The following is a 27,589-nucleotide window of genomic DNA, read 5'->3' as shown; positions in this document are numbered from 1 at the left end:
AGTTTCGTTCCTGGAACGGAACACCCTTTTCCTTTCCTGTCCCTCCTCTAGCTGGATTGCTGACCACCTTCCCCTTCTGTCTAGCTGACCAGTAGCCATGGGTTGTACGGCTCTGGAATCCTATCTCAATTGTTTTTCCACGTGACCAGGGTTCCTCGGGTACGGTGAGGGCGTTGGACGTCGTAATCGCACTCCACCCGGCAAGAGTATTTCTCTCATCTTGGTCCTACTCATCTGCCCTTCCAGGCAGGGTTGCCACATTGTCAATATATGGTCACTGGTGGGGCTTCCCATCACCGGTGATGCTCATATCAGCTTTACTTCTACCTTTCTCCGAAGTATTGGTTCTTTGGCCTGCAGTTGGGCATGGCTCAGGTTTTTTTTTTTTCTCTGTGGTTTCTCAAGCAGCTTCTCTTGCTAGATGTCTCACCACAAGCCTCTACGGCACTAGGGACATTGGGCTACCAATGTACCGCTTCCTAGGGGGGGCGTTTTCTTGACCAGAGGAGGATCCTGCGGACCTGGATTTTTGGTTCTGCTTCCACAGTTGCAGCCAGGAGCCGGCTTCCTCGAAACGAGCTGTGGGTCGTTTGTTGGCGTTTCAGTGAGGAACAGGTCCTCCCTCTGGGACGTCGTCTTGTCCTTTTTATTTCTGGGAAGGCGGCATTCCGGGTGGCGGGATCATCCACCCGGCGTTTTTCGGCGTTAATAGCGCCTTCTTGTACGTACATTTTTATATGGTCATGAACATAAGGCAGTGCTCCGGCCAGCATCTTATTCTTTGCAGATGGTTGTAGCCGCCTTCCACTTCATCAGAGACATGGGTGCCTCTTCTTTCTCCCTTGCATTATACAGACCGAGCTCTCCATCAGCCATGTGATTTGGCCTCTGAGGTTTGCTTGTCCATGACTAGAGCTTACCGCCGTACAGACTTTTACCAGTTTTTTCCTGGAGGTCCTTGTCAAAGCTTGGCGGCCTCCAAAGGGATGTTTTCCAGTTATCTGTTTGGCAGTTGCTCGGGCATTCCGCTCCCGAAGCAAGGCACCGCCCAGTGGAGTTATGGCCCACCCGACCAGCGGTCGGCGCTTCTCGGGTTCATCTCCGTCATGATGCATCAGCTTTCCAGTTGTAGAAGACAGTGTCTTGGTCTTCCGGGCACACGTTCACCAAGTTTTACCGGGTGCCTTCCTAGGCGTCGGCGGATGCTGCTCTGGGCTGCAAGGTCTTGCCGGCAGTGGATTGCGCATCCTCGAGGACGTTTTCTCCATGGGTGTGTGATTTTGTTTCCCTCCCCGTGGACTGCTTTATGACGTCCCACGGTCCTGTGTCCCCCAATGATACGAGCGAGAAAACTAGATTTTTGTGAGCTCGCCTGTAAAATCTTTATCGCTCAGTTCATTGGGGGACACAGCTCCCACCCATGATTTCTGTTTGCCGCAAATGATGGCGGTTGGTGGGCCAGTATGGTCCTCAGTTTTATTTCAGTCATTGGTTGTTTACCGTATTGTTTTTCTCCTACTCCTATTGCTTGGGCTCAAACTGATAACTCCTCCCCTGCCGGCTATACCCTCTCCAGCCTGGAGAGAGCATATCACTTTTCAGCCTAGTGCCGCCTCCTAGTGGCAGCAAGCAGCTATACCCACTGTCCTGTGTCCCCCAATGAACTAAGCGAGAGAGAGATTTTACAGGTGAGTTCACAAAAATCTTGTTTCCTGCATTATTGGTTTTAAAATGTCTGCGACTGTGCACATTGCCCGACCTGTATATTAAAATGCATACATAACCTAATTTTATTCCAATACTTTGTTTCAGAGGTTGTCTATTCTATGGTCCACCTGGTACTGGCAAGACCTTAGTTGCACGTGCTTTGGCCAATGAATGCAGTGTGGGTGATAGAAGAGTTGCCTTCTTCATGAGGAAAGGGGCAGACTGCTTGAGCAAATGGGTTGGAGAGTCTGAGCGCCAGCTGCGATTATTATTTGATCAGGTAATTATTTACGTACTACAGCTGGGTTCCCAACACAGTTTTGTAAGGACTGGACCAGTTACTACAAACAACTGACTACAAACTGTTTAGATTCAGCAACTTTCCGATGGGGCACAAATGATTCCTTTTAACATTTTTATCACAGTCCGCATAAGAACGAATGGCCTACCAATGTCAAATGATATTCTGGATAGATCATCAGCAGCTGATTGGCGGGGGTCCTACACCCGGGACCTCTGCCGATCAGCTGTTTAAGAAGGCAGCTGGCAGTAGCACCACAGCCTTTTCTTTTCCTGCAGGCCCAGTGACGACACGACTAGTATCAATGGCCTGGGTGCAGCAGAGCGCCCTGTTCACGTCAATGGGGCTTAGCCATGTCAAGGCCAGTAATACTAGTCGTGACATCACTGGGCCTGCGGGAAACGAGAAGGCTGTGGCGCCACTGCCTTCTCAAACAGCTGATCAGCAGGGGTCCTGGGTGTCAGACCCCCGCCAATTAGATGCTGATAATCTATCCAGAGGATAGATCATCAGTAAGAAAAAGCTGCAGAATGCCTTTAACCCCTTAAGGACATAGGACGTACCGGTACGCCCTATTTCCCGAGTCCTTAAGGACACAGGACGTACCGGTACGTCCTGACTTAAAATCTGTATTCCGGCGCCCGAGGGGTTAAACGGAACGGGATTTCGGCTGAAATCCTTCAGCCGGCATCCTGTGACAACGCCAGGGGGGGTCATGTGACCCCCCCCCCCCCCCGTGTCGGCGATCGCAGCAAACCGCAGGTCAATTCAGACCTGCGGTTTGCTGCGCTTTTTGCAGTTTCTGATCCCTGCGGTCCCTGACCGCGGCGATCAGAAACTTTAGAGTGGCTAAAATCTATATTTTTCACCCCCCCCCCCCCCTGCACCCCTGCATGATTTGATGCCGGCGGGTGGTGCGGGGGTGTCGCATGCGGTGGGGGCGTTGCAGGAGGCGGGATCGCGATCCCCCGCCCGCCTCCCCATGAATGATCGTTGGCTTCTAGTGGGTATACCAGGGTGCCAGCACATTGCTGGCACCCTGGTATAAACGGCTGACATCTGTGCAGATGTCAGCCGTTTAACCCTTTCCATACCGCGGTCCGTACGGACCGCTGTATGGAAAAAGTTAACTGTCATCGGTCAGGGAGCTCCCTCCCTCTCCATCGGGGGGCTGCTGTGCCTTTGCAGCCCCCCGATGGAGAGGGAGAGAGCCCCCAGAGAGCCCCCCTCAGCCCTGTGCTTACCCTTCCCCGTCTGCGAAGTTCTGAGCAGACGGGGAGGGTTCCCATGGCAACAGGACGCCTGCTTAGGCGTCCTGCTGTCCATGGTGCTGAACAGATCTATGCTGAAAGCATAGATCTGTTCAGTGTAAGTAAAATACAGTACAGAACAATATATATTGTACTGTACTGTATTATACAGACATCAGACCCACTGGATCTTCAAGAACCAAGCGGGTCTGGGTCAAAAAAATGTAAAAAAAAGTGAAAAAAGTTAAGATTAAAAAAAAAAAAAACATTTATCACTGAATAAAAATTAAAAAAAATAAAATAAACTACACATATTAGGTATCGCCGCGTCCGTAACGACCTGATCTATAAAATGGTCATGTTACTTTCCCCGCACGGTGAACGCCATAAAAATAAAAAAATAAAAACTATGAGAAAATTGAAATTTTGCCCACCTTACTTCCCAAAAAAGGTAATAAAAGTGATCAAAAAAGTCGCATGTACGCCAAAATAGTACCAATCAAACCGTCATCTCATCCCGCAAAAAATGAGACCCTACTCAAGATAATCGCCCAAAAGCTGAAAAAACTATGGCTCTTAGACTATGGAAACACTAAAACATGATTTTTTTTTTTTTGTTTCAAAAATGAAATCATTGTGTAAAACTTACATAAATAAAAAAAAAAGTATACATATTAGGTATCGCCGCGTCCGTATCGACCGGCTCTATAAAAATATCACATGACCTAACCCCTCAGATGACCACCGTAAAAAAATAAAAATAAAAACAGTGTAAAAAAAAGCCATTTTTTGCCATCTTACGTCACAAAAAGTGTAATAGCAAGCGATCAAAAAGTCATATGCACCCCAAAATAGTGCCAATCAAACCGTCATCTCATCCCGCAGAAAATGAGACCCTACTCAAGATAATCGCCCAAAAACTGAAAAAACTATGGCTCTTAGACTATGGAGACACTAAAACATTTTTTTGGTTTTAAAAATGAAGTTATTGTATAAAACTTACATAAATAAAAAAAATGTATACATATTAGGTACCGCCGCGTCCGTGACAACCTGCTCTATAAAATTACCACATGATCTAACCTGTCAGATGAATGTTGTAAATAACAAAAAAAAAAAACGTGCCAAAAAAGCTATTTCTTGTTACCTTGCTGCACAAAAAGTGTAATATAGAGCAACCAAAAATCATATGTACCCTAAACTAGTACCAACAAAACTGCCACCCTATCCCGTAGTTTCTAAAATGGAGTCACTTTTTTGGAGTTTCCACTCTAGGGGTGCATCAGGGGGGCTTCAAATGGGACATGGTGTCAAAAAAACAGTCCAGCAAAATCTGCCTTCCAAAAACCGTATGGCATTCCTTTCCTTCTGCGCCCTGCCGTGTGCCCGTACAGTAGTTTACGACCACATATGGGGTGTTTCTGTAAACTACAGAATCAGGGCCATAAATAATGAGTTTTGTTTGGCTGTTAACCCTTGCTTTGTAACTGGAAAAAAAATATTAAAATGGAAAATCTGCCAAAAATTTGAAATTGTGTCTCTATTTTCCATTAAATCTTGTGCAACACCTAAAGGGTTAACGACGTATGTAAAATCAGTTTGGAATACCTTGAGGGGTGTAGTTTCTTAGATGGGGTCACTTTTAGGGAGTTTCTCCTCTAGGGGTGCATCAGGGGGCTTTAAATGGGACATGGTGTCAAAAAACCAGTCCATAAAAATCAGCCTTCCAAAAACCATACGGCTCACCTTTCCCTCTACGCCCCGCTGTGTGGCCGTACAGTAGTTTACGGCCACATATGGGGTGTTTCTGTAAACGGCAGAGTCAGGGCAATAAAGATAGTCTTGTTTGGCTGTTAACCCTTGCTTTGTTAGTGGAAAAAATGTGTTAAAATGAAAAATTTGACAAAAAAATTAAATTCTCAAATTTCCTCCCCATTTGCCAATAACTCTTGTGCAACACCTAAAGGGTTAATAATGTATGCAAAATCAGTTTTGAATACCTTGAGGGGTGTAGTTTCTTAGATGGGGTCATTTTTGGGTGGTTTCTATTATGTAAGCCTCGCAAATCGACTTCAGACCTGAACTGGTCCCTAAAAATTGAGTTTTTGTAAATTTCTGAAAAATTTCAAGATTTGCTTCTAAACTTCTAAGCCTTATAACATCCCCAAAAAATAAAATATCATTCCCAAAATAATTCAAACATGAAGTAGACATATGGGGAATGTAAAGTCATCACAATTTTTTGGGGTATTACTATGTATTACAGAAGTAGAGAAACTGAAACTTTGAAATTTGCAAATTTTTCCAAATTTTTGGTAAATTAGGTATTTTTTTGTGCAAAAAAAAAAAATTTTTTTGACTTCATTTTACCAGTGTCATGAAGTACAATATGTGACGAAAAAACAATCTCAGAACGGCCTGGATAAGTCAAAGCGTTTTAAAGTTATTAGCACTTAAAGTGACACTGGTCAGATTTCCAAAAAATGGCCTGGTCCTTAAGGTGAAAATGAGCCCGGTCCTTAAGGGGTTAAATTGAGTGTAATCCAGGATATCATTTGACATTGGTAGGCCAATCAGATGTTGATGGATCATCAGTAAGAAAAAGCTGTAGAACCCCCGTAACTTTGTTAGATCAGCTTCCTTACCGTTTACAGCAGTTTATCAACAGTTGCAGTTGATCACTAATGGTTTTAGACTACATTCACACGACGTCGGTGGCTGTCAGGCAGCTGTTTTCACAACCAGTTAAAGTCTGTGGAGCTGTTCGCATAGCTGCTTTTTTAAAAGCAAGTGAGTAGTCGCATTTTTGTCAATTTTCATGGCCAGATGGACCCCTTTTGAAATCAATGAGCCCGTTGTTAATGGCAGTTTAGATAGAAGTGCACCCAACTAGCGCTGTTAAAAATGGGTACACAAGGGGAGAAAAAAGGACCTTTTCAGGGGTTAAAGGGGTTGTCTCACTTCAGCAAGTGACATTTATCATGTAGAGGAAGTTAATACAAGGCACTTACTAATGTATTGTGATTGTCTATATTGCCTCCTTTGCTGGCTGGATTCATTTTACCATCACATTATACACTGCTTGTTTCCATGGTTACGACCAGCCCACAATCCAGTACCGGTGTTCGTGCTTGCACACTATAGGAAAAAAGTGCCATCCCCTCTGGGGGCCGGGACCGTGGGAACTCACATAGGCTGGTGCTTTTTTCTATAGTGTGCAAGCTATGCAACAGTAGAATAAATGAATGGGGGGCTGCACTGCTAGATGTCCCTCTTACAGGTAATGGTTTCCTTCGTACCTTCTGCACAGTATAGTTCAGGGATGGCCAACCTGAGGCTCTCCAGCTGTTGCAAAACTACAACTCCCAGCATGCCCAGACTGCCTACAGCTAGTAGCCTACAGCAGGGCATGGTGGGAGATGTAGTTTTACAACAGCTGGAGAGCCGCAGGTTGGCCATGCCTGGTATAGTTGGTGCTGAGCCCGATTGTATATAGATGCATTAAATCACGTAGTACTAGATGAAGAAAAGAAGGCGGCACTCATCACTGTTGCAGTTACGTTTGTTTATTCTTGCCATGGGTCCCCTTGGTCTCAATGAGAGGAATGACTTGAGTGTTTTTATATGAAATTAATATATAGTAATTTATTATATTGTGTCAATGTGTTGACTTGTTTTTAATGACTGAAAAAGTGTCAGGGGTTACTATGACAACCACACGTAATGACTCTAAAAGGAGGTACAGATTTGCCCTGTGAGGTCAGTGGCCTGAGGAAGCGCGGCAGCTTGAAACGGCCATCGCCATTCAGCTTTCTATGTGAGAACAGGTCCGCCCCAGCCCTATCATTTATACTCGTTTGTTTATTCTTTATTCTTCCTTATACAAACGTAACTGCAACAGTGGTGAGTGCCGCCTTCTTTTCTTCATCTATTACTACGTGATAACCATGGAAACGAGCAGTGTATAATGTGATGGGAAAAACTAGATTTTTGTACTAGCCGTAAAATCTGTTTCTCTTCCGTTCATTGGGGGAAACAGGCTTAACCATGGGTATAGCTGCTGCCACTAGGAGGCGACACTAAGCACAAGTGTGAGCTCCTCCCTTCAGCTATACCCTTCTTACAGGGACTAAGCTAAACCAGTCAGTGCAAAAGCAGTAGGAGAAGCAAGAACACACAGGAAACCAAGCAATGTACAAACCCAGAACCATGTAGGCCATAAGAGGCCCGTAAAAGAGAGAACGGGTGGGAGCTGTGCAGGGCTGTGGAGTCTGAGTCGGAGGCAATTTTGGGTACCTGGAGTCGGAATCGGCAAAAAATTAACTGACTCCGACTCCTACTAGATTTAAATTGAAATATAAAAAAAAAAAGCAAGTTTAAATGTCCCAATTCACAAAAAGTTATAATTAATTACCGTATTTTTCGCCCTATAAGACTCACCTGCCCATAAGATGCACCTAGGTTTTTGAGGAGGAAAAGTGGGTGGCACTGTTATGGGGGCATCTGTGGGTGGCACTGTTATGGGGGCATCTGTGGATGGCACATATATAGCATTTTATCTTATGTGTCATCCACAGATCCCCCCCTTAACAGTGTCCCTGTGTAGTGAATTGGGGCCGGCATCTGTTTCTGTAATGGCAGCGGGGCCCGGTGCCTGCTTCATTCATAAAGTGGGCGGAGCAGGCGCGTGACGTAGTGAGCTACGCTACGAGCGCCCACCCGGCCTCCTTACTGCCAAGAAGTTAGTAAGTAGTACAGCGCTAGATTTAGGATGATTGGAATACTTTAACAATACCCACAAGTTGGATATGATTACCGTATACTACAGTGAGCGGGGCCCGGTGTAGTAGAATACAGTGACTACAACGGGCCCCGCTGCCATTACAGAAACAGATGCCGGCCCCCAGCCCCTCCTCCCTCTCAGCCTATTCACCGGAAGGTCGCAGCATTCGCCCCCATAAGACGCACTGCTATTTTTCCCCCACTTTTGCGAAAATTACGGTACTTCTCTACTGTAAGAATAAAGACCAATGCATGCAGTGCGTCACGTTACCGCAAAACGAACACGTTAAGTGACCATGAAGAAGCGTGCTTTTCATATGCTTCACTATATGGCACGCAACGCACAGTTAAGGAGCGGCAATACTTATACTTTCTATTGTGTTGTGTTCCGCTGTTACAGGGAACGCAACGCCCATGGTTAACCTCGCCTCTCACTGATGACTGATTGAGTAAATATGTTTTTTGCAGGACTAGAGACACTTGTATAAGTGATGGGAATGGATAGTCAATAGCTCAAGACTGAAGCTGTAAACCATTTGAAAAACTGCTGTCATTCAGCTAAGGCTATAAAAACTTGTAAACTCAGATTGTTAGCTTAAACTTTAAACATGACTATGGGATTCTCCTAGGGAAATCATGTTTTACAATAAATGCCCCTGGATCCCATCACTGCCCTATCTTCAGCAGAAGATCAGCACACAAAGGAGAAGGCAGCGGCTTCCTAGCCAGTAGTTTTGTGGTAATGACATGTATGTTGCCTTTCTTTCCATCAAGGAATGTAGAAAACACATTCGGAAGTACCAAAAACTGAGGAGTCTGAGTCGGACCATTTATCTACCGACTCCACAGCCCTGGAGCTGTGTCTTCCCCCCCCCCCCCCGTGAACGGAAGAGATACAGATTTTACGGTGAATACAAAAATCTAGTTTTCTCATCCAGATTATTGGGGGACACAGGCTTGACCATGGGACGTTACAGAGCAGTCCCAAGTGTGGGCCATAAACAAAGAAACCCCTCTGGACAATTAGAGAACCGCCGTCTGTAAAACTCTACACCCCAGAGAAGCGTCAGAGGACGCAAAGGTGTGTACTCTGTAAAACTTTGAAAAAGTGTGCAAAAACGACCAGGCCTTGCACTGCCCGAGGCCCCTACTGCTCGAGCAGAATGAGCAGTAACCCGAAAGGGGGTCCTGGTCACTGATGCGTTATGCCTCCACAATGGCCAAACGAATCAATCGGAAAATAGGGGCTTTAGACGCAGCCAACCCTTGTGTCCCTCTGGAATAGCGAATCCGTCCATCGGAAAGATGACGTCTGAGACAGATACGAACAGCCCGTACTAAATCCAGAGTGTGACGTGACTGCTCGCGAGGGTGAGATGGGGCAGCACAAAAGGAAGGAAGAATGATAACTTCATTGAGATGGGATGCCAACACAACCTTCGGAAGGACTGAAAAGGGCAACCGACAGGAAAGAGCCACGAGTTCCGACACCCTATGGATGGAAGTGATTGCGACTAAAAAGGCCACCTTGTAGGACAGGAAGCAAAGGGACACCTGCTGCAAAGGCTCAAAAGAAGATGACTGAAGAGCGCTGAGCACCAGATTAAGGTCCCAACGGAGGGCGGTAAGGGGGTGCAGCGTGCGCAACCCCCTTCAGAAAGGTCCAAATCACAGAAAGCGAAGCTAAGTTCCGCTGAAAAAAAGAATGGAAAAAGCCAAAACTTGCCCGACTGCAGGAAAGACAAGAATCATGATAACGAGAAGCAAATGGGAGAAAGCTGGTGACGCTCGCACCAACTAAAGTAGGACTTCCAGGTCCGGTAGTAGATTCGGGAGGACAGCTGCTTCCTGGCATGAGTCTGGACAACAGCATCCGAGAAACCCCGAGCCCTTACTAAGGTGGCTTCAACAGCAAATGCTGTTAAATGTAGAGACCCTAAATTCGGGTGGAAGATCGGTCCCTGCGACAAGAGATCCTCCCGAAGGGGAAGACGCCAGGGTTCGTCAGCGAGGAGGGCGACTAGGGATGAGTGTCACACTCGGCGCGGCCAATCTGGGGCCATGAGAATGATGGGCAGACCTTCGGACCTGATCTTCCGGAGGAGACGCAGAATGAGAGGAGGGGGGTGAGACACGTAAGGAAACATGAACTGACTCCACGGAATCACGAGGGCATCGTACGCAAGGACCATGGGGTCCTTGGACTGCGCGACGAAGGTCCTTGACCTTGAGGTTGAAGCGGGAGGCCATGAGATCCACGTCAACAATGGTTGAGGACTACCACTTCTTAGTTAAATCCTCTGGAAAAGGATGTCTAAATGTTTTGGCAAACCAAAACGTCTGTCAGGAAAATTTCACTCCTTGGAAAGAGGAATCAAAATCCTGGTGGTTAGGGAAACATTTGGGCGAGCGACGGGACCGCCTGAAGGAAAAGCTCGAGTCGACCGATGAGGGTGCAGGGTTCTAAACCTGTAAGGTTTCTATAACCGCTGTAATGAGATTGTTCACCATAGAGGACCGTTTTTAAGACTGGTCCTCAGGAGAGACATAGTCCACATGTGTAAACTTTCCCTCAAAACATGCCTTTTCGAAGGAGGGCAAGTCTGAGTGAGACTCTCTGGGAGGTGGCGAAGAGGCAGAAGAAACGGGGGACGCAGACACCCTTCTGGAGGAGGGTGGTTTGGCCCTTTTAGCGGGATGGCCGCGATTGGACTGAGCTCTAGGATCTCCAGAGTCGGACTGGTCAGAGGACTGCCTTGCGGACAAACGCCCCAGTAGTTTCACAATGGCTTTGTTGGTATGGGAGACTTCCTGCACCATCTTTGACAGGGAGCGCGCCCACTCCGGTGCTACCATGGGCTGGGCGGTAGGGGCGACTGGGTCAGAGCCACTTGGCGGCGGAGCAGAACACGAAGACTGTGTGTGGGACTTTTGAGCGACAAGAAGCACAGGCAAAATGGCGCACAAAAGTGACCACCTTTGGGGGCTGGGTTTGGACATAGTGAGTACCCTGTAGAAACAGGCAGGGGAATGAGGGGGGTAGGTTAGACTTTGTAGGAAGGAGAGACAGAGCTTACCCGACCTGTGTCCCTTAATGCAGCTTGTCCGGAGGTGCCTTGTGCCAGAGTCCAGCAGAGAACCTCCTGAAGCAGGAGGTGGTCGGAGCGCATGAAGAGCACCAAGAATTTGCGCCAGGCATAGAGGAAGGATGGGGAAGCGGGGAGAACTACGTGCCCCGCCCCCATGAATGGCGCCGGTCCCCGGATAAAACGAGGAGAGTGTTGGCCTGAGCCATCTGGCCTTCCTGAAGAGGCCTCCCCCTTACATCATAGGGGTGGGGGGGAATCGGGTCATGAGTAGGCCGCAGAGAAGCCGGGGCCTCAGTTATAAGCTGGCGTGACAAGGGGGAAAAAATCCCATAGAAAGAAAATCATTGCGCGTCCCAGAGGATTCCCTTTCCCTTTGCAAAGTGTTCATGCAAAACTGACCGTTTAGCCATTTTAAATTTGTGACTGTACCCTTATACACAGTCACATTATTGTAACCACCATGGGCAGCACCTAGATTGGCTGGGAGGGACTCAATAAAGTGCTGGTAGGTTGTCACAGGTATCTGGAGCCATGCTGACTGCAGTGAAGGGAACACTGCGTAGGATCCATAGAGGGATCACCACGATCAAAGTGGTCCCACTGATCACTTGGGTTCAAGTATGGGGAATTAGGGGGCCAGGGTAGTATATGGAAGTCTTTGTCATGCCAGACATTTCTAGCTATGTGACATGTTGCATTATCTTACTGGAAGATCCCATCTGCCCCAGGGAAGACAGTCAGCATGTATGAGTGTACGTGAACTGCAATGAGCTACTTGCTGCTGATGTCAAAAGCAGAAAGTGGTCATAATAATGGGACTCGACTGTGTACTTAGAGAATGGAATTACCAAAAGCAATTCATCTAAACTCCCTTTTTCTTTGCATAGGCCTATCAAATGCGTCCTTCAATCATCTTTTTTGATGAGATTGATGGATTGGCTCCGGTACGATCAAGCAGGCAAGACCAAATTCATAGGTAAGTTTGGGAACATTCCTTTTTTGCCTTTGCTAGCTTTGTTGGTCACCCCCTTAATTCATGTGTGACTATTCATGCCCACCCATGACCATACCACTGGCCTATCCTGAGGGTATGTGGTAAACAGTCACATACTGGAAAACCTCTATAAAGGGGTGTCTCACAATATCAGTGTACCTAAATCTTGGAATATACTTTATTAAAAAACCAAACTACCCTAAATTTTCAAAAAAATTGTAATATCATATTTTATTTTTTTTTATTTTTTTACTATTTCTTTGCGAAATAGAGAAACAATGTTCAGGTGCCCATAGCGCTTTGTAATCTATACATTTGTTGACTGTTATGTCCGGTGTACAGATTCTGCTAGGACCGCACTGAGCACCGTACAGGCCGGAGCACACATCATTGTTCCTGCCTGTACCAGAGCGTCTCTGCTAAAGCCTGAGATAGTACATCTATGCCAGGGCATAGGCAAAAGTAGTCATGTGTGCTCCATCCCGTACAGCACTCAGTGGGCCCCCCACAGTGGAATTCGTATACCAGTGCACTGCTGACATTTATGGATTTCAAGACACGATAGACACCTGAAAATCAGATGCCTATTTCACAAGGAAATAGTGGGAGTGGGGGGGGGGGGGGGGGGGGAATAAAAGTATATTACAAGAATTCATTTACAGCAGTTAGATTAGTTCTTACTAAAGTATCCAAGGTTTAGGTACTTTGTTAGATCAGGTTTAGTCACTTATATAGCATGGACACATTCTGGAGCACTTTAGTCATTGTCATTACTCTGTCCCCAATGAAGCTCCCAATCTAAGTTCCCCATTAGTATGTCTTTGGAATCCTTTAAAAACTGCTCGTGTCATAGGTAACATTGTTACACACTTCTTATGGCATCCCATAGGGATCTTTTGATTCCTTCTCAAAACTTCCAGTGCCAGTGAAAGGCTGCTTCTAGTGTGCTGAGTCTTATGGTCTGACCTGCACAATAGTAGGAATCGCTTTGCTGCATGTCTGTCCATTGGCTCTGCTCACACTAGGTGAATGTTCTGAGAGGGCATCGAAAGACCAGCAGACACAGAAGCAATTTTACAAAAAGGTCAACCACTTTGATCTTGCATCTGTAAGGCTACTTTCACACTTGCGGCAGTGTGATCCGGCAGGCAGTTCCGTCGTTGGAACTGCACGCCGGACCCGCCGATCTGCCGCTGACTGAAAGCATTTGTGAGACGGATCCGGATGCGGATCCGTATCACAAATGCATTGCAAGGACGGATCTGTCTCTCCGCTTGTCATGCGGACAGACGGATCCATCTTGTAAATTTTTTTCACGTTTTTAACCGGTCTGCGCAGGCCGGAAGGACGGATCCGGCATTCCGGTATTCTAAATGCTGGATTCGGCGCTAATACATTCATAAGGGAAAAAATGCCAGATCCGGCATTCAGGCAAGTCTTCAGGTTTTTTTTCGCCGGAGAGAAAACCGTAGCATGCTGCGGTTTTCTCTTTTGCCTGATCAGTCAAAACGACTGAACTGAAGACATCCTGATGCATCCTGAACGGATTACACTCCATTCAGAATGCATGGGGATAAAACTGATCAGTTCTTTTCCGGTATAGAGCCCCTGTGACGGAACTCTATGCCGGAAAAGAAAAACGCAAGTGTGAAAGTAGCCTTAGTTAAAGGGTTTATCCCATTATTAATGTAAAAAAAAAAAATCAGACATCATATAATACACAGCAATCTTTCTAACAAAGCTAGAACCAGCCCTGTACCTCACATGGATCCAGAGATCTCACTATTCATTGCTCTTGCAGGGTCTGTCCTCCTTTGTGCTGCAGATATTTTTTTGTAGGATGGTACTGAGCATGTACATCCACCTCTGAGGTGGCCAGAGAAATAAAAAAAGCAGGTAGCACTTATACAGATACATTGTATTGAATATACAAAATTTTTAATTGCATGCAATTACAAAAGTATACAAATCCAGGTGCTAGTTTAAAAACTCCAGAATAGTTTTCATGTGGCAACCCCCCCCCCCCCCCCCCCCCCCTACCCTTCAAAATAGTTTCTTTTTTTTTTTTTTAATCAGATCATTTTTATTAAAGGTTTTACATACAGCCAATTGTTCAGATAAACCATACATTATATGACAATAGGATATCAATACAGTAAAATCAATCATACTTTATCCAAATCAGCATGTCTATAACACTGCATCAAAAAAAAATCTTTATTAAATCTCCCAGTAAAATAGTTTCTTTTAATGCCAGTTCCATAGTATCCACACTTCTGGCCCTAATGGACGGGTTGGACAGCCGAGGAGAGATTGTTGTGATTGGAGCCACCAACAGACTTGATTCCATAGATCCAGCTCTCAGACGGCCTGGTCGTTTTGACAGAGAATTTCTTTTCAGCCTGCCAGATAGAGATGTAAGTATGGTTCCCTGTATTGTCTAGTTTGGACCATTGCTTCAGGCAGGCTTCATGTATGGTGCAGTAATGTGTCAAAGTCTTGCTGGGAGATGATTATCACACTACTGGACTATGTAGTTATCATGTAATACCCTCATATTTTCTAATTGTTGTAGCATTTACAGAATTTTGAGGTCCTCCTCACTTTTATGAACCTCCCTGTTACGAAAGGGGTTTTCATATTATAAAAGCATTGGGGGAGATATATCAAGAATGGCGGATCCACACTCCAGTCTTGATCTCCCTGCGCTGGCATGAGACGCACCTCATTTGTTAAGAGGCAGAAGCCTCTTAACAAATCAGGCACATCTCTGCCCTGCCGTGCGCCAGAAACTGAAGTCTATGCCAGCTACAACTTCCTCCACTTTCTGACAAAAGTTTTTTTAGTAAATGCAGCGGCTCTTCTGAAAAGTGCAGAGAAGCTCAAAAAGTCGCTATTATGGTGCACACATGCAGTGTTCCATAATGTGCAACTTTTTCTCCACAGTTGTATACGCCTTGATGGATGTCCCTCCGTGTGTCTAGCTTAGGGAATTTGACCCTCATTTTTATAATGTGATTATGACTGTTTACTTTCTGGTATGTATATTGCTAGGCAAGGCTGGAAATTCTCAAAATTCATACAAAAGAATGGAACCCAAAACCTTCCGAAATGTTTCTGCAAGAATTGGCTGAGAAGTGTGTTGGTAAGCATGTTGTCTTTTGTAGTTAGATTCATGTAGTATTTGCAAATGTAGGGACAGAATTTAGCAAAGCACTGCTTTTTCATCTGTGGTAACGGTTTGTGCTTTACCTCTCCCTTATAGGTTATTGTGGTGCTGATATAAAATCAGTGTGCGCTGAAGCAGCCCTGTGTGCTCTGCGAAGACGATACCCTCAGATTTACACAACATCAGATAAACTATTACTGGATATATCTTCTATTAAAATTACTGCTAAAGACTTCATATTAGCCATGCAGAAAATTGTGCCAGCCTCACAAAGAGCAGTAATTTCTCCAGGACAAGCCCTTTCCTCCATTATTCAGCCGCTGCTGCAGAATATTCTCATGAACATTTTGGTCACTTTAAGGAAAGTGTTCCCACATGCAGAAGAAGGACTCAAGAACAAAGAATCTGGTGTGTAACTGCGGTTATTAGTATAATAATGTTATGTTTCTCATTAATGTCATTCAGGGACACGGCACCATGGCTATATGCCCAGCTACCACTAGGAGGCGACACCAGATATGAAAAAGGTTGGCTCCGCCCAGGTGGGCTATACCCTCTCCACAGACACTGGGCTGATCAGTTTTAGTCTAGTGTCCGTAGGAGGCAGACATGAACTGGGTTTTTTTTTTTCTTCTGCAGGCTTTGGCCGGATGGTGAGAATCTTCCCTGCGTCCCTGCCCCATGGGGTCCCCCGGGTTAGCCCCCCCTTTCCTGGCCAGGGGATGGATTCCCTATTTTTCCGGGTTCCCTTCTCCTCCCTGGCCACCCATTCCTCTCCTCGGCCTCTCCTTCTAATTTAGTCCCCGGCTTCTGCCGGGACTAGGCCGCATCTTTGTCTCCGGCCTGTTCCCGGGTCCCAGTTGCTCCTTTTACCCCATGTTTTTTAAATACATTTTTCCCCTCCCCATGCGTCGCTTCCTCTCAGGAGCTCCCCTCACCTGTTTTTTTTTGTTTTGTTTTTTTTTCTTCCTGGAGGACCCCCGGTTCCTACCCGCCGATGGCGCACCTTTTCCAGACGCTTCATTAATCGCGGGCCCGGCTTTTTCCTAGCTTTTTTTATTGGCCCCTCCCCGCTTTTCTCGGGTCATGAGCTTTTGCTTAGCTCTTGCTTCTGGGCAAGATCTCTTCTGCAGCCTTCCTGCACTCTGTGGCTGCTGCAGCACCTCTTCAGGGACACAGTACCTGGGGTCCGGAAGGCCACCTTTGGCTGGCTGCTCTTTATTTTTTCAGGCTCACACTCAGCCCTCATGTTCTCTTCCAGAGTAGACTCCCATTCCCAGTCCCCCTCGGGGTCACCACGTATATTACGTGCTCCCGTTGCAATAAAATGTTGCCATGCGGTCAGACTGACCCGGTTTGTGCGCAGTGCCCCTAGACCCTCTCAGGACGCCCTGACCACCCCTTCTGTGTAGTTCCCTCCTGAATGGGCCACCTCCCTGTCCCAAGCCATAGGGAACCTTGCCTGACTCTCCCAATCCATGGTTGAGTCGTTGGACTGCTTACCTGCCTAAATGCGGCCGACCTCTGACACCAGGTCCAGTAATCGACCTAGGGTTGTCTGAACTAGGTCCTGCTCCTTTTCTGTGTCTTCGGGTCACTCCTAGGACAGGTCTGAGGCTGGCAATGACTCCTCTCCTATGCAGGGAGAGAGCCTTCCGCCGCCTCGGGGGACACCTCCGACTCAGATTCCGTATCTGGGCAGAGCACGATCCTGTCTGCGACCATACGGCCTAGGGTACCCCATCATAGGTCCTTCTTATCCTCTACACCCTGGTTTCCTGCAGAACAGTACTAGCTCTGAGGGAATCTCCTTGGGTACCTTTTGCCTCATCGGGGGAATCCTCTGCACAGATTCTGACTCTGAACAGAGCATCAGGCGGTCTTCCACCATACAGAATCTCTCTGGGTGGTCAAAGACAAATGAGGAACCTTTCCTCTCCAGGGTTGGTATCCCCCTTAGTGGATTTTCAGATGGCACTCCCCAGGTTGCACAGTTAATTATCCACACAAGTCAGCCTGCCTGCCGCCTCTCCAGTAGGCGGTGCTTTACCCGCCACCGTGTTTAGCACGCTGGCACACCTATGTGGTGTCCCAGGTACGTATGCCTTCCCCTTTACTGGGGGGACTTGTGCCAATGGCTGTTTCCGGCAGACTTTCCTGGTTCCAATGTACAGCTGGAGCAATTTCACTATTACCAGGGGCTATATTTAACACACCCTCCTAGTCGGAGTGTTCTAGGCTACTGTATTACTTCTCCAGACGCTGTAGCCAATACACCATCCTGGTGCTAGTGTGCACCACGCAACCATAATACTCCCTTTTTAAGCGGAGTACCTGTACCATCTTCAGATGCTATAGCCATTTCAACCTGTCGGTCTAGTGTGCACCATGCAGCTGTATTTCTCCCTTATCAGGCGAAGTACAGATGCCATCTTCAGATGCTGTAACCATTGCACCTGTCTGGTTCTAGTGTGCACCATGCAGCCACATTACTCCTTTATTAGGTGGAGTACCCTGTACCATCTCCAGATGCTGTAGCCATCACACTGTCGGTTCTAGTGTGCATCACCTGCAGTCATATAACTCCTTATCAAGAGGCTGTAGTACACTATACCTATGCTGTAGCCATGTCTCCACTCATCATAGTGTGCATCACTGCAGTCAGATCTTACTACCCTACTCTCCAGGCAGAGTATTTGTAGTATCTCCCAAGTGCTGTGCCGTATCTGGTACAATCTGTGGCCCCATACCGCTCCTGCTCCTGGCTCTGTTGTGTGCTAGGCAATCCTGTGGTCCCTCTTCACGCGGAGTGATGGTACCATCCCCAGTCACTGTATGCATCACTCTGTTCTGATTCTAGTATGCATCTGGCACCCATTACCGTCGTCCTCGGCTGTGTACTTGTACTATCTCAAGGCGCTGTATTCCGACAAACCATCCTGGTTTAGTATGTAACTGGCAACCATATGTAGAGTTGCAATTGTTTAGATCCAGCATATGGCTGGCCTGTTCAGATCCGACACCCGGTGCACAGTACCTCCTCGAACCAGGCCCTCTGATTGCACCAAGTCTTCTCATTGCCCCCTGTACTATGCATGATTTTTACTTTATTGCTTGACACACTATTTAAACAGGACTTCTCAGTCCTGTTATGCACCAGACAAACCACACTCCCTTCGCAATGGCCAGGTTGTTGGCTATCATGCTCGGTTTGTTCTTTGTCACCCTATAAAGTACTACTGGATTCCGCACAGCCGCATTACCTCATTGCATGGATGGAGTACTCGCGTTGTTGTTACTGCCTCTCTGCTTTGTTTTCACAGGGTTACATGGCCCAGTCCTGGCCGAGTACCTGGAGCACCACTGGATGCTCTATCCTGCAGGGATACGCAGCATTGTGAACACCAGCTGATACAGCAGTTTTCACTCATCGCTGGACGTCCTCTACTTGGAGTGTGGAATTTTCCGCTGCTCGCTTGGTATCGCACATGGTCCCGTAAGTTCTTCCATGGTCCGCGCGTTCTTGGTACTCTCTTATGTTCTCTGATTAGTTGTGCTACATGACAGAAGTGCAGTTCGCTTGGGCCTTGTTGTTCTCTGCGCCTGTCAGTTTCTACCCTCTTCTTTGGGGGTTTCATTGTGCTCTGCTGGTAGCTGGTTTCTACATGTCAGTGTAGTCTCTCCCGGCTTCCCCTGGCGAATTCCGCAACCTTTTCTGACATATGGATGTCTGGCGATTCTTTTACAAAATCCAGGGTTCTGTATTTGCCCATTCTTGGGGCAGTGTTATACAGTATTCTAGTCCCTACACTTGGGATGATTGGTTAACCATGACTGATGTTTTTTTGTTTTTGTTTTTTTTTACCTATGGGTTGCTGCATTTAATTTTTCTTTTGATAATCTGGCTCTTATTGTCCTCATGTGGCCCAGTTTTGTGGACCCTACTTGAGCCTCTGACTGGGTTAATCCTGCTTGGAGTCCCTGCTGCAATGGTTCTTAGACCATCCAGCTACCCTAGCCTTCACTGGCTGGTTCCCTCTGGGAAGCTACTCATGGCATCTCTGGACCGCACATGCTCTTTATGACAGCTGCTTCTTGGGCCCGGTTTGGTTCCTTTCCTTCCTGGGTCCCCATAGGCCTGTTCCCCTCTCGAGAATCTAAACTCTCTTCCTGTCTCCCCAGGTTCAGGTCCTGGTACCTCGGAGTTTGTTGCTCTGGTTGCAGTTTACATTATATTGGCCACTTCTGGTTGGAGATTTCCTTCGATTTGAGAACTGTTCCTCCTTAGGCTGTTTTTAGTTCTCTCTTCTACTCCAATATCTCTCAGACGAGTGTGTCTCCACTTGTATTACCAGGGCCTGTGATTGGTTCCCTTTTTTCCTGAGACTTCATGTGGCCAGGGATTCCCCTGGTCTTACATGTCACAGTAATATTTTGTTCCAGTTTTTCTGAGGTTTCATTCTCGCCTTCTTGTGTGGGAAGCATGTCTTTCCATTACCTAGGACCCCCTTCTCCCCCAGAGTTTGGCTGCTCTCTTTCGCTAGATCGGGTTTCCACTTTCTCCTAGGGTGGTTCTCTTAACCCACCTGCCCTGCAGTGGAAGGAGGCTTGCTCCCTTCCCATGGTGAGTGTTTTCTCTCTTTCTCTCAATTGCGCAGGCTCCAGTGCTTCCTTGTTTTTTCTCTACCTTGGCCTTCACATGGCGTTTGCCTTCACATGTTTTTGCCTTGAGACAATTTGGAGTTTTTTCCTTGCCGTATCCTCTTACTGGTCGGGTCCCTTGCCTTCCAGGCCTTAAGAATCGCCTTCCTTTGCCGAGGGGTGGTCCACAGGGTCTTCCTTTAGTTTGTCTCAGGAAGTTTTCTTCCTTATTCAGGACTGCTCCTGCTCCTTTCCCAGGCATGTTCTCTCCTGCTGGGTTCCCCTCATGGGCTAAGTTTTCTGGTTGGGTCTGTCCCCTTATAGATCCTCCTCCTCGAGCATCCTTCTATATGCAGAGCGCTAGGCCATTACCAACAGACGCCTTCCGGCTGTGCTGCTCTCCTGTGTATTCTGGAGGAGCCCTGGTTCTTCCAGATCCTTCCTCTGGCTCTTATAGCGCTCACTTTCTTCAACTCTCGATTCTTGCGCAGGACATCTAGCCTTGCTCCTTATTCTTCCCATCTTGGGTGGAGCCTGGCGCTTCGCTTTGTTCCTTCTTGCATGTGGCCTTTTTTTCTCAGGCACTTGTGCTTGGGATCCTGGCGGTCCCCCACAATTTTTTTTCTTTGGACTCTTTCTGGTCCTGGAGCTCTCTGCTCACTTCATTCGTTTTCTATCTACCATTTCATGCTTTGGCTCTCCTGGTCTGTTGGGTCGCATGGTTCTCCTGCACCGTTGCACACAACTTTTTGCATGAGGATTTCCTTACCCACCCTCGGGGACTGCTTTGGGACGTCCCATTGTGCTGTGTCCCCCAATGACATTGACAAGAAAATTGGATTTTTGTACTCGCCGTAAAATTCCTTTCTCATTCAATTCATTGGGGACTAAATCCACCCTTTGTTTTTATTTCTCTGTCACCGGCTGCTGTTCTAATTCCTTTTCGGTCCAGGACATGTTGGTTCTTTTGCTTTTGTTTCTCTCTCCTACTGCTATTGGTACAAACTGATTAGCCTAGTGTCTGTGGAGAGGGTATAGCCCCACTTTTTTCATATCTAGTGTCGCCGCCTATTTTACTGTGAGTGCAAAAATCCTATTTTCATTTGATTTAAGTTTAGTGTTGATAACAAATGACAAGGGTGTCGTTAGTGGCGGGCCATTTGCACATCATGACAAACGGTCATAACGTCAAACGCATTGGCATTGCTGCTGGTGTGCATGTGCAATAGAAACTGGGGAACAGCTGTTAGACACAGTTACAATCCCGCTCTCATGATTTTACAGATTTTTAAAATGCTAAACTCCACTGTTCAAACCTTTTGATTGCATCAACCAACACGATCCATCATTCAAAAGAAGAGACTGAGCAGAGATCTACCTTGGGGCTCATGCACACAAAAGTGTGCACCCCGTTCTTCGGACTGCAGATAGCGATTCGCAATGCATGGGCACCAGCCATGTGCCCGTTTTTTGTGGATGCGGACCCATTCTCTTGAATGGGTCCGCGATCTGCAAGATTCTGTCCACACAGCAAAAAATTGAATATGTTCTTTTTCGGGCTCACGTTCATGTGCTTTGAGCCCTTAGGTCGAGTCACAGGTAAACGGTTAGGCCAGTGCTTCTCAAATAGTGGGGTGGGGGGGGGGGGGGGGGGGGGGGGAGGAGGCTCCGTAAAGGGGGGCTCGTTTGACCTCGACAAACACTGTCATATTGGATGTCCAGATCGGATTATCCGAATCACTCGCAACTCGGCGTCCCACACGGCGTCGGTTGCCTAGCAGCTCTACGGCGGGAGAGGGAGCAGCGCGGCGCGATCACTAGATTGTCCCAGTAGCAGCCCGACGCGGAGGACCACGTGACCGCCAACGCACGTGACACATGCAGAGGACCCGTGGAGAATCAATACGCCGGTTCCTAGTGCCACTCACAGAGGAGAAAGAGCAGGACGCCGGCATGTCATCAAGGCAGAGTCGCAAAGATACATCCGCAGCATCACCAGGTGGGAAAACAAGAGCTGAAGCACAGAAAGAACAAAAAGAGCAGGGGTCAAGGAGAGGAGGTAGGACAAACACAAAATCTGATAATAAAACTGAAAAGGGGAGAAGAAATAGTAACCACGGGGTTGGAGGGGAAAAAGTATACGAACTAGAAGGCAGTACCTGGATCAAAAGGAGGTGAGGGGAAGGTGCAAAAGACGCTCTGCAGGTTAAACTAAGCCTGAAGGTAACCTAGATAAAAAAGGGCATAATAGCAGGAATGCAGGAGCTGGAAGGGGTACAAAGCACACCGCTGGAGGATACCAATAATAAGGTGTACTATAACAATTTTATAGACAAATGACTACTATTTTACAGTCAGCGCGAAATGTTTTCTTCTTCCTAGGGGGGGCATGACAGAAAATAATTGAGAAGCACTGGGTTAGCCTAGTTTGCATCCATTCATTTTTATTTTTTTTTGTTCATTAACTATCTTCATTAGCTATATACAACTATATCTAACATTAACTAGCAGAATAACATGACATGCTGTGGATTTAAATTCTGTACAGAAGGTCACTTATGCTGCAGTTATTTTCTGCATTGAGGATCATATTTATTAAGGCTACTTTCACACTCTCGTTTGGTGCGGATCCGTCATGGATCTGAACAGACGGATCCGTTCAGATAATACAGCCGTCTGCATCCGTTTGTATTATCTTTAACATAGCCAAGACGGATACGTCTTGAACACCATTGAAAGTCAATGGAGGACGGATCAGTTTTCTATTGTGCCAGATTGTGTCATAGAAAATGGAACTGTCCCCATTGACTTACATTGTGTGCCAGGACGCTGCAAGCAGCGTTGTGGTGTCGGCCTCCAAAGCAGAATGGAGACTGATCGGAGGCAAACTGATGCATTCTGAGCGGATCCTTTTCCATTCAGAATGCATTAGGGCAAAACTGATCCGTTTTGGACCGCTTGTGAGAGCCCTGAACGGATCTCACAAACGGAAAGCCAAAACTCCAGTGTGAAAGTAGACTAAGATCTCATCCACTTAGCTGCTATTATAAAACATCACCTGCATATCTGCAGCGTTTCCATTCCATGTGGACATACCCACAGGTTCTTATTTAGATTTTTACCTCCAGAAAATTCTGCTACTGTTATCTTTGATAACCCCATTTACATTACAATTATTTTGGCCTTTTTAGCATCTGAAAGTCACATGCTGGATGAAGATTTATTGTACAGTGATGATGAACTGCCCTCAGTGTTTGAAAATGGGATTGCTCACATTCTCCCCAACAACCAAAAAGAAAATCGTCAGTTTCTTCAACTCCGTGTGTAAGTTGAGTATTTGCATTTACTGTAACACACCTTGTGGACCTAGTTTTGAATTGAAGTTGCAGTAAAGGCTATGGACGTCATTTAAGGGCTTGTTTTGATATTGATGGCCTATCTTAAGTCATCAATATCAGATCTGTGGGGCTCTAACTCCTGGTACCCCTGGCAATCAGAAGTTTAAAGTGACAGTGGTGCTCTGACTGCTGTGGCCTCTTTATAGGCCAGTGATGTCACATTCATCAGTCACATGGTCTAGGCGCAGCTCAGTCCCATCCAAGTGAATGGGGCTGAGCTGCAGTACCCAGCAAAATCGCTATTCGATAGATGGCGCTGTGCTTGATGAGCTGGAGCTGTCACCGAAGCGCCATGGTCTCCTCAAACAGCTGATCGGCAGGGGTGCCAGGAGTTGGAACCTTGCCAATCTGATATTGATAATTTGTCGTGAGGATAAGCCATCAATATTGAACGCCTAGAAAACCCCTTTAAGGTGTTGTGTTTTTTTATTAATTATTATTATTATTTTATAAATCAATGCATTAATCCTTTCAGGCCCAGAGGTTTTTAGCGTTTGTTTTGTGCTCCCTGTCTTCCCAGAGCCATAACTTTTTTTTTATTTGTCTGTTCACATAGCCATATGAGGGCTTGTTTTTTGCAGTACAAAGTTGTACTTTCCAACACCACCATTTAATACTACATATGATGTAGTGGGAAGCGGGAAAAAAAATTCCAAATGGGGTGAAATTGCAAAAAAAAAAAGCAATTCCACCACAGTTTTTTTAAGTTTTTTTTTTTTTATTTAGAACGTTCAATGTGCGATAAAACTGACCAGTTGCTTTTATTCTACAGGTCAGTACGAATCCATCGATACCTTTTTATATGTATAGATTCTCGCCCATATTCATTGGGGGACACAGAGACCGTGGGTATAGCCATGTCCTCTAGGAGGCACTGACACTAGTAAAAGCTGTTAGCTCCTCCCTGGCAGCTATACCCCCACCAGCCTGGAGAGAGAGCTTCAGTTTTCTCGCCCAGTTTCCTTGGGGGACACAGAAGACCTTGGGTATAGCTCATCTCCATAGGAGGCGTGACACTAAGTGAAAGCTGTTAAGCCCCTCCTCCACAGCTATACCCTCAGCCTGGAGAGAGAGACTGCCAGTTTTTTGCTTAGTGTCCAAGGAGGCAAGACACTCCCTGCTCTGCAGGGCTGTATTCTCCTTGTTTAAATTTTAGATTTTTACTTTTTTATTTTCTTTTTCTTCTAGATCATCAGGGATAACAGAGTCGCACTTGACCTCTCTGTTCTCCCGGGGTTGAGCTGCGCCAGTGCCGGTCACCCGCACTGCTGCCTCCCCCACAGAAGGCAAGGTGGACCAGGGCAGCCTAGCTCCCCTGCATCCCGCCAGCCCAAGGGTCGCCCGCACGCCAAGTCCCTCTTCCAGCGTCCTGCCACTACGGTGCCAGTAGCTGAAGGGGCGACCCTGCTGGAATGGACCGAGGGTGAAGACGGCTGTGGTAAGAGAGAGGCTTCTCCAGCCCTACGTCCCCGTCCCCCCCGGTCTCCTGCGTGCCTGACCCCCATACTGGGCCTCTAGTCCCCTGCTGGATCTATGCTGGCACCTGCAGAGCGGCAATCTCCTTCTGCCTTCCCCCCCCCCCCCCTGCCTGGCTCCCATAGACATGCAGCCAGTGGCTGTCTCCACAGCCAGCTACAGAAGCGGCAACATAGTTTATTTCTACCACAGGCACCCGGTCTCTGGGTCCCCCCCCATCTCCTACCGGAGTGTTGCTCAAGGCCTGAGGCTCCTGACGGCTGTGGAGTGAGGCCTCGCCTCCGGCCGACATTGGTACTCTGGTGCGACCGGGCGCCGCAAAAATCTTAGCCCAGGCTCCGCGGCCTGCTAGGCCGCCATTCCGGGTCCCTGACTCTTCCGGCCGGCGGGGTGGGCTCCCGCGGCCGGCAAGCCGCCATTCCGAGCCCCTGACTCTTCCGGCCGGCGGGGTGGGCTCCCGCGGCCGGCAAGCCACCATTCCGGGCCCCTGACTCTTCCGGCCGGCGGGGTGGGCTCCCGCGGCCGGCAAGTCGCTATTCCGGGCCCCTGACTCTTCCGGCCGGCGGGGTGGGCTCCCGCGGCCGGCAAGCCGCCATTCCGGTCGGCGGGGTGGGCTCCCGCGGCCGGCTTTGGGCTTGACTTCAGCAGGCCCCGGCCGACCGTCGGTGCCGGTCGGTGGGGCTCCGCAAATTGTGGCCCAGGCTTCGCCACAATTGCCACTCCGCCTTAGGTTCCGGCGGTACATACCGGGCGCCGCAAATTTAGACCCCGGCCTCACGGCCTGCTAGGCCGCAAAATTCCGGCCTCTGGTGGAGGGGGCGGGAACTTCTCCAGGCGCGAATTTTTCCCGCCGGGAGGTTCCTCCGCCCCCAGGGGATCGCAGCGCCGCCCTCCAGGCCGGATTCATGTTAACCCTTTTGGGTACAGGCCGGCTCCCAATGGGCCTGTATGGCTGGCCCCCCCCTTTTTCCTGACTATCTGTGCCCCTATATGGTGGCCCCCTTTAGCCTCAGAGAGGCTGTGTTTTTAATAAAAAAAAATAATAATAAATATATATATATATATATATAATAGATTTCTATTGGACTGCGCAGGACGCTGCAGCCTCATCAGTAGTGCTGCATGTCTGCATGCCCTCTTTCCACAGGCGGCATAGTGTTGCGCTCCCAACCTGCGTCGGTGCTAGGGCATTTCCCCTTTTAGGCAGTTTTCCTGCCCTCTTCCAGGATACGGCGCTGGCCAAGTGCATGCGGCCCTTCCGTAGGCAGCATTCATCATCTCTCCAGTTATGGTGCCTGCCATGTGCATCCCCCCCCCCCCCCCTAGGCGGGATACTGCACTCTCCCTGGCTGCCGGCTGGCCATGTGCATGACCCCCTTTTAGGCGGAATGCTGCACCTTCACCGGATACGGTGCTGGCCATGTGCATGACCCCCTTCCTAGGCGGAATGCTGCACTCTCTATGGATTCACTGCCGGCCATGTGCGTGACCCCCTTCCATGGGCGGAACGCAGCGCTCTCACTGGATTCGCTGTCGGCTATGTGCGTGACCCCCTTCTTAGGCGGAACGCTACACTCTCACTGGATCTGTTGCCGATCGTGTGCATGACCCCCCTTTTTAGGCGGAATACTGCACTCTCACCGGATTCGGTACTGGCTATGTGCACGACCCCCTTCCATAGGCGGAATACTGCACTCTCACCGGATTCGGTACTGGCTATGTGCACGACCCCCTTCCATAGGCGGAACGCTGCACTCTCTCTGATGTGCTATGATGAACTTATGTACTATGTTACTATGCTGCACTCTCACTGGTTCCGCTGCCGACCATAGGCATGATTCAGGCAGCATACATACATCCCTCTGTCTGTGGTTGTTTTCTCGCAGGTACGTTGCTGGCCATGTGTAAGTACCCCATACATGGCGGGGTGCTTGCACTCTCGCAGGATCCGCTGTCGGCCATATGCATGACCCCTATTCCGTGGGCGGTGTACGCACTCTCGCTGGATTCGCTGCCTGCCATGGGCATGCCTTCCTTCCTCAGGTGACATACACACATTCTCACTGACTGTGTTTGTCTCTCACCAGTACGTTGCTGGCCATGTGTATGACTCCCATACATGGCGGGTGCACGCACTCTCCCTGGATGAGATGCTGGCCATGTGCATTACCCCCCCTTTTTTCTGGGCGGCATGCTACACTCTCACCGGATACCTTGCTGGCCATGAGCATGGCCCTCTAACATGGGTGGAACGCTTGCACTCCCATTGGATACGGTGCTGGCCTTGTGCGTGACCACCCCTTGTTCCATGGGCAGAATTTGGCACGCTCATGAGATTCACGGCTGTCCTTGTATGGCTGTACTGGACTTGTACATGTCCCCCTTCATTGGCAGAGTAGTAGCACTCTCGCTAAATCAGTGTTGGGTGTATTATTGCACACTCACTTAATGCTGAGATAACCCTGTGCATGTTCCCCTTTCACTAGGTGGACCTCCTGCGTTCCTGCTGGATTATAGGGTATGTCCTGCTTCTCTGAAGTAGGTACGGCCTTAGGCATCACTCCCTTTTGGGACCGGCCTTTGCACTCTTGCAGACTGCAGTTTGCCAGATACAATTTTCCCCCTTTTGGGGCGGACTGCTTGCGTTCCATCGCATGCTATACTAGGCTTGTGCATAACTCCCTTTCAGGTTGCACTTTGCAATTCCGTACATGCTGTGGCACTCTGTGGCGAGCCCCCTTTTTCGCTGAATTAACCTTTTTGCAGTGAGCGAATGTTCTTG

At 48.0% G+C, this 27,589-nt stretch overlaps 1 protein-coding gene across 1 annotated transcript in view; it reads left to right on the top strand.

The window, feature by feature from the left end:
- The window catches only part of ATAD2 (ATPase family AAA domain containing 2), a 105,847-nt gene that overhangs the window by 45,687 nt on the left and 32,571 nt on the right, over window positions 1–27,589 (top strand). The window contains exons 12-17 of the mRNA XM_040432550.1: window positions 1,813–1,987; window positions 12,017–12,105; window positions 14,381–14,540; window positions 15,178–15,268; window positions 15,389–15,700; window positions 23,125–23,257. Coding sequence (XP_040288484.1) covers window positions 1,813–1,987; window positions 12,017–12,105; window positions 14,381–14,540; window positions 15,178–15,268; window positions 15,389–15,700; window positions 23,125–23,257 — 960 coding nt within the window. The remainder of the gene's footprint in view (window positions 1–1,812; window positions 1,988–12,016; window positions 12,106–14,380; window positions 14,541–15,177; window positions 15,269–15,388; window positions 15,701–23,124; window positions 23,258–27,589) is intronic.

This window comes from Bufo bufo, chromosome 5, assembly GCF_905171765.1.
Source record: "Bufo bufo chromosome 5, aBufBuf1.1, whole genome shotgun sequence".
In the NCBI taxonomy this organism is placed as follows: domain Eukaryota; kingdom Metazoa; phylum Chordata; class Amphibia; order Anura; family Bufonidae; genus Bufo; species Bufo bufo.
The sequence above is the reverse complement of the archived record's forward strand: the minus strand, read 5'-3'. Positions and strand labels throughout refer to the sequence as shown.